This window comes from Oryx dammah, unplaced genomic scaffold, assembly GCF_014754425.2.
Source record: "Oryx dammah isolate SB20612 unplaced genomic scaffold, SCBI_Odam_1.1 HiC_scaffold_28, whole genome shotgun sequence".
NCBI lineage: Eukaryota > Metazoa > Chordata > Mammalia > Artiodactyla > Bovidae > Oryx > Oryx dammah.
This window is the reverse complement of record NW_024070212.1, coordinates 492,344-499,162: the sequence shown is the minus strand read 5'-3', so window position 1 is coordinate 499,162 and position 6,819 is coordinate 492,344. Positions and strand designations below refer to the sequence as shown.

Below are 6,819 nucleotides of genomic sequence, written 5' to 3'. Positions count from 1 at the left end.
GTTAAATAAGCAGGGTGACAATATACAGCCTTGTTGTACTCCTCTCCCAATCTGGAATCAATCCGCTGTTCCATGTCTAGTTCTACCTGTTGCTTTTTGACCTGCATACAGGTTTCCCAGGAGGCAAGCAAGATGGTCTGGTGTTCCTATCTCTTTAAGAATTTTCCACAGTTTGTTGTGATCCATACCATCAAAGGCTTTAGCATAGTTAATGAAGCAGAAGTATGTGTTTTTCTGAATTCCCTTGCTTTTGCTATGATCAAGTGGATGCTGGCAATTTGATCTCTGGTTCCTCTGCCTTTTCTAAATCGAGCTTGTACATATGGAAATTCTCAGTCTACATATTGTTGAAGTCTAACTTTGAAGGATTTTGGGCATTACCTTGCTAGCATGTAAAATGAGTGCAATTGTGTGGTAGTTTGAACACTCTCTGGCATTGCCTTTCTTTGGGACTGGAATGAAAATTGACCTTTCCAGTCCTGTGGTCACTACTGTTTTCTCCAAATTTCCTGGCATGTTGAGTGCAGGACTTAAACAGCATCATCTTTTAGGATTTGAAATAGCTCAGCTGGAATTCATCAGCTCCACTCGTTTTGTAGTAGTAGTAACAAACTACGAACTACACTCCAGGATGTCTGGCTGTAGATGAGTGACCACACCATCTTGGTTATCCTGGCCATTTCTGTGTATTCTTGCCACCTCTTCTTAATCTCTTCTTCTTCTCTTAGGTCCATACTGTTTCTGTCCTTTATTGAGCCCATCTTTGCATGAATTGTTCCCTTGGTATCGCTAATTTTCTTGAAGAGATTTCCAGTCTTTCCTGTTCTATTGTTTTCCTGTATTTCTTTGCATTGTTCACTTTTAAGAGGGCTTTCTTATCTCTCACTGTATCAAAGCCCTTTTCCTCCCTCTCCTGTCCTGTCCACCCCAGGATTCCTTGTCCTATTGCAGATACTTGAGTTAGTCTCGCCAGTTGCTCAGAGACTACACAGCAGCTCCTTAAATAAGAATCAAATAACATTAGCAACATTAGCACCAGATGGCCCTTCTCTTACATTCCTCAACCCCATTTCTACAGCAGGGATTTAAGATCACCCAGCTGAGCAGTGTAAGCAAGCTAGCTGGGTGGTCCTTAAAGGCAGAGAGCAGTGAAGACCCGGAGTTCAGAGGAGGTGTTCTAAAGCCAGGAGCAAACAAGCCTTCAGCTTTATCCTCGACTCTTTGCCGCTGGGAACGGCCAGTGGCGCCACAGCCCACTGCTGCCACCTGGCGTCAAAGGCCCTGAATCGGTGCCTGGGAAAGGCCTCGGCAGTGACCTGTGTGCTTGGCAGTGTGGGACTTCGTGCCTTCCAGGTCATACTAGCCCCCAGACCTGGTATCTGGGAGAAGCATGGGGGGTACTTAGTCAAGTGGTAACCTCGATGAAAGAAGCAGAGATGGGCAACAGTCCTACAGGTGGTCCTGTCAAAACTAGAAGATGCAGAACTGAGGTTTTTATGTTAAGTGGCCATATGTCCCACCTACCACTCCCTACACTGCCCCCTCAGGAAGGCCTTAGATTGCTGCTGCACAGCTGAATAAAGCTAATGGGCCAGCGTTCAGCAAGGGCAGTTGGGGTTTTGACTTTGTGCACTAAGGACAAGTGTCCCCAAAACTGCCTCCTGGAAACCTCACTGTACAGGGAGTGTATCTTTGTCCTCTCCCCACTCACCTCCTTTTGCGCTCCCTTCTCACTCAGGCTGAATAAGGAGTATCTGAATTCCTAAATATGCAGAATATGGTTCTAGCTGCGAGACATCCTCCAAGTCTTGGCTCAGTCACCTCCTATAGGGTGCTACCCCTATCTCCTCCTAATTGGGAATATTCACCTCCCTGTAGAGCCTGCAGTTCTTTCTGGAACCATTACTTGACTTTGCTGTTTATTAGCCTCAGTCTCCTCTAGGTCTCTTCCTACATTAGAGTGAAAACACTTTAATGTTATTACAGAGCCTAGCTTGATGCCTTGCACACGTTAGATGTGCACTGCTTGGTGGATGAATGGACTTCAGTACAAAAGAGGAAATGCAGAGAATGGTTTTGGGAAGTGCAGTATTTCTAGATTGGCTTAGATGGAATCCAGTGGATCCCAGCTAGTCTGGGATCAGCCTGTGAGGACTTGGGAGGTCTCAGGATGCTCCTTTGAGCCCAGCCAAGTACAGTCCAGGGAAGGCACTTCCAACTCCTGGCTGCTTCGTTGCACTTAAATGGCCTGATGGGGTGGATGGGGTTGGTGGGGGGGGTCATCCTAGGTTCCTGCCCTGTTCCCCCCAAGAGCATACTAGAATATGGTCCCTCTAGAAACCGGGTAAGGACAAAGTGGTAGGAAAAAATACAGAAAGCAAAAATGCCCTCAGATTTAGGAATGCCAGCCAGTAGTGAGAGCAGAATCTGACTGATCTGCACATCACCTCAGCAGAACCCACAGGTGAAACTGCCCTCTGCTTCTTCCCTCTTCCATCAAGAATGCAGACTGGATGAATTTGATCACTGTGAAGGTAGCAGCCCCCAGGTCTAAGGAAAAGTCTTCTGTAAACTGCAGACAAAGGGACCAGCCAACCACTGGTCTCTGCCACACAGCAAAGACACACTGCCTCCTGGAGAACTAGTTAGGCCACAGTGAAACACTGCAAAGGTGATGCACTTTCTGGAACAGCTGCCTCTTAACAGATGTGGGAGATCTCCTCAGAATGTATCCTCTGCTGACCACCTGGAATTCAGAAGTAGGGAAAGACCTGCCCTTGGCTGCTGTCATCTAGGCTGAAGGGCAGGAACAGGTGGTTCAAGTCACCACAGCCACTGTTGCAAGCCCACACATTCAGCTGCCATCCTGTCTCAAAGGGGGCGGGGAGAGACCTCACATGCGCATCACAGTCCGTGGCCTCACTTTCCACCTCTGAGGACACGCCCTCTGCACCCATTTATGTGTCCTACTGGTTGGCATCCTGTCAGGACTGTGCTCGAAACAGACACACTGGATCAGCCCACACATCAGGCCTGAAGTGCTTCACAAGCCCATCAGACATGACACCCAGAAGCTGTGCAGATATTGATCCATGGGTCACTTTTTTCCCCCTAACAAATTCAGAGAACATCAAAGATCAGAGTTAGAAAGGACCCTGGCCACCACTCAGTCCATGGGACCACAAAGACTCAGACACGACTGGATGACTAAGCACACACACACCATTCAGTCCAACTCCACGATCCCCATCTCATTTTCCAGAGGACCCAGAGGTGACAGGGAGTCCCAATGGCCCGAGTTAACATAAGGCAGAGCCAGGCCGGCACACAGCTCCTGATGCCAGGTCCAGAGTTCCTTCAGGTCTTTCTTAAAACATTCAGGGCAGGGAAGTAGTAGCTGCTGGCCATGGGGGTTTTCCCTGGAGGCCAGCTAATCTAAACAGTACATCAGGCATCACATATGGAACCTATTCCATGGGATTTCCCTGTGTGAAGGGGATTCCCTCCGACGACAGCAGTAACTCTGCTTCTCGGCAGTGCTTGGCCCCGCGGCCCTGTTCAGGTCTGGAAGATGAAGGTGCTTCCTAACCAAACAGGTTTTCTTTCTAGAAACGAAACATCCGGTATCTGTTCCTTGCTCCTGTCGTTTACAGTGGTTTCTCCCTTCTTTTACTAAGGAACCAGTCCATAGCGAGGCCTGTCCTCAGCAACCACAGACCCAGACCTGCTGCCTCTGCCCAGCAGCCAGGGGACAGTCCCTACTAGAATCAGCAGACGGCCTGGAGGCAAGGCTGTAACCAGGACGCGTGGGTCTGGGGCACTGTGCTCCTGTGTTCTCCTCTGAGGACCATTTAGGGTAGAACCAATGGCATCAGCCACACAGAGGAAGCGCCATCCTCTGAAGTGTCCCGAGGCCTCTGGCAGAGCGCATGGCTGGACTCCCAAGGACACAGGCTGTGAAGAAGAGGAAGTGGCCCCATGGTGCTTTCCTGCCCAGCCGAGGCCTCTAGACCCCTCTAAACCCCACCTCCCACAGAGTCTCCGCCACACCTCCGTCTGCTTTGTTTTGTGCTCTCGATGCCTCTGGTCCCATCCCTGGGACCCTCGTGTGGTCTCGCACAGACACGGGAAGTCACTTACAGACACTGTTTTCAGTGATTTTTCAGATGACTGCATATCAGATGTTGCTCCCGGGGCCCTGGCACAGATGGTAACAGGCGTCCACCCTCATCTCTGCTCTGCAGCTAAAACATCCCCCTCTTCAATGCTCTGAAGCTGCAGCCTCTGACCTGCGAGAGTTCTGCTGCCTCGGCGACTCCCAAAGCCAATTCCAGGGACAGTCCGAGCTGTAAGCAAGACCCCAGGCAAAGCCTCCTCCCCAAATAAGTTGATTTTGGCTTCAGCCTCTATGGCTTTGGCCAAGCTGGTTGCGTAACTGTCCAAGGACTTGTGCACATCAGCTTTCACATGAAGAATGGGGTTCTTGGCAGCTTCTAAGAGAGAAGGCAGAAAGAAGGTTAGTGAGGGGCCAGGACTGACAGCTCCCCAGGACTGGCCTGCTGTTGCTTTACTGACCTGGGAAGGGGAGACAAACAGCTGAAGGCTGTGGGTTCTGGAGTTTAGAGTCCCTAGGCGACAATTCCCTACTTACTATTTGAGAAATCTTAGAAGTCATTTAATCTAATTTCAGTTTCCTAATCTGTAAAGAGATCATGGCACACTCTTTATGTCGTAGGGTTCTTGTGATAATTAAACAGTTCTTCCTAAGGTGCTTTAGTTTAGGTCTGGCTCATAGGAAAGGCTTGATAAATACTTTCTATTGGGCTTCCATGATAGCTCAATTGGTAAAGAATCTGCCAGCAATGCAGGAGAGCCCAGTTCAATCCCTGGGTCGGGAAGATCCACTGGAGAAGGGACAGGCTAGCCAATCCAATATTCTTGGCCTTGCCTGGTGGCTTAGTTGGTAATCTGCCTGCAATGCAGGAGACCTGGATTTGATCCCTGGGTTGGGAAGATCCCCTAGAGAAGGGAAAGGCTACCCACTCCAGTATTCTGTGGGGAATTCCATGGACTGTGGAGTTAGTTCATGGGGTCCCAAAGAGTTGTACACGACTGAGCGATTTCACTTAATTTACATCTGTAAAAGAGTGCTCTGGTCTTTCAGCTCCCTGGAATGTGTAGCGGTTTTGCCTATAACTTCCACAAGCCTGAATGTTGCCTCTGGCCTTTCCACACCCGCTCAGACATTCCTCAGAGCCATGGAGAACCTCAGGGTTTGAACGACATTAGAAGTCAGGTGCCGTTTCCCCCAGGACTAAGATCCCTGACAACTGAAGTGAACAGGTGGCGGGGGGGGGGCCTTCAATTTCACATCCTGATGGCTTTTAACTTCACTGCCTGTTTTCCTCCTGACATTTTGGAGGGAACAGCTTATCCCCTAATCCTCATGTTGCTTGGAGTAGACAACTTCCACGCCACACTCCAAGAGGAGAAGAAGGGAGGAACACGTGACCTCTCCCTGCCCTGCCACTCGCTCCCGGGAGGACTGATGTGGTCTTAAAAGTGGCTGCTCCTCGCCCTGTCTGCAAAGAAGAGTGCCTTTGGTATGCTGTCCTCCAGCATGGAGGCTGATGGAGCGAGCTTGGCCATATATGGGCTGGGTGGATTGGGGAAGGCTTCAATCCTTTTTTTTTTTTTTTTTTTAAATTTGGGAGTAACATAAGACTCATGAGGCTGCTAATCCAAGCTCTGTTCTTGAATCTACTTTCCTCATAAAACAGATGATTTGATGTCTGTCTCCTTGACATCCATGACGAACCCTTCCATTCATCTGGAATCGGGGTGGGGAGTAGTAGAAAAGATAGGACGAATTATGAACATAAACTCTGGTATGGCTGATATTTATTTTCATAGTCAGCATTTCTGAAGAAATTACATCAAAGTCCCAGACCCCTCCATCACATCTCATTCAGAGGAAAAGAGATTCTTCCATCTGTGGGCAGCCTGGAGGGCACTTCTAGTCAGCATATCTGGAAGGGAAACTAGATCCCAGGTTCCAGAGGCAACTAGAGTGCTGAGGGTTGAATTCAGAACAGGTGGAGCCAAAAATGCAGGAGCTGGATTATAGCAGAACTCATTCCTCTCACAGGACCCAAGTGCCCCAGCACCCTCAAGAGGGCAAGACCACTGAGGTGGCAGCTCCCCATGCCGTGAAGTTGGAGCACTTATTGGGCCGTTATTCTCATCTTCCACACATGGAAGCTGAGGCTCAGAGAGGCCAAGTTCAGATTCATAGCCACATAGCATCCGTAAGGGAAAGAAACTCTGGAGGGCCCAGAAACTGGTGTATCTAGTCAGGTAACTTCCTGAGGGAGGAGATGGGAATCAGGGGTGTGTGTGTGTGTGTCTGTGTCTGTGTCTGTGTTCCTGTGTGTGTATGTGTGTGTTCCTGTGTGTGTGTGTTCCTGTGTGTCTGTGTGTGTTCCTGTGTGTGTGTGTTCGTGTGTGTGTGTTCCTGTGTGTGTGTGTGTTCCTGTGTGTGTGTGTGTTCCTGTGTGTGTGTTCCTGTGTGTGTCTGTGTGTTCCTGTGTGTGTGTTCCTGTGTGTGTGCGTGTTCCTGTTCCTGTGTGTGTGTGTGTTCCTGTGTGTGTCTGTGTGTTCCTGTGTGTGTGTGTGTTCCTGTGTGTGTGTTCCTGTGTGTTCCTGTGTGTGTGTGTGTTCCTGTGTGTGTGCGTGTCTTCCTGAGGGAGGAGATGGGAATCAGCGGTGTGTCTGTGTGTGTGTGTCTGTGTGTGCGTGCGTGAGTGCGTGTGTGTCTTC

The 6,819-nt window shown here is 49.5% G+C and overlaps 1 protein-coding gene across 3 annotated transcripts in view; it reads right to left on the bottom strand.

Moving 5' to 3' along the window:
* Positions 1 to 4,154: 4,154 nt before the first annotated feature.
* Positions 4,155 to 6,819, bottom strand: part of GPR161 (G protein-coupled receptor 161) — a 60,081-nt gene continuing 57,416 nt past the window's right edge. For all 3 annotated transcript variants that reach the window (XM_040229942.1, XM_040229943.1, XM_040229941.1), the window contains one exon: positions 4,155 to 4,493. In XM_040229942.1, coding sequence (XP_040085876.1) covers positions 4,228 to 4,493 — 266 coding nt within the window. In that variant the 3' untranslated portion in view covers positions 4,155 to 4,227. The remainder of the gene's footprint in view (positions 4,494 to 6,819) is intronic.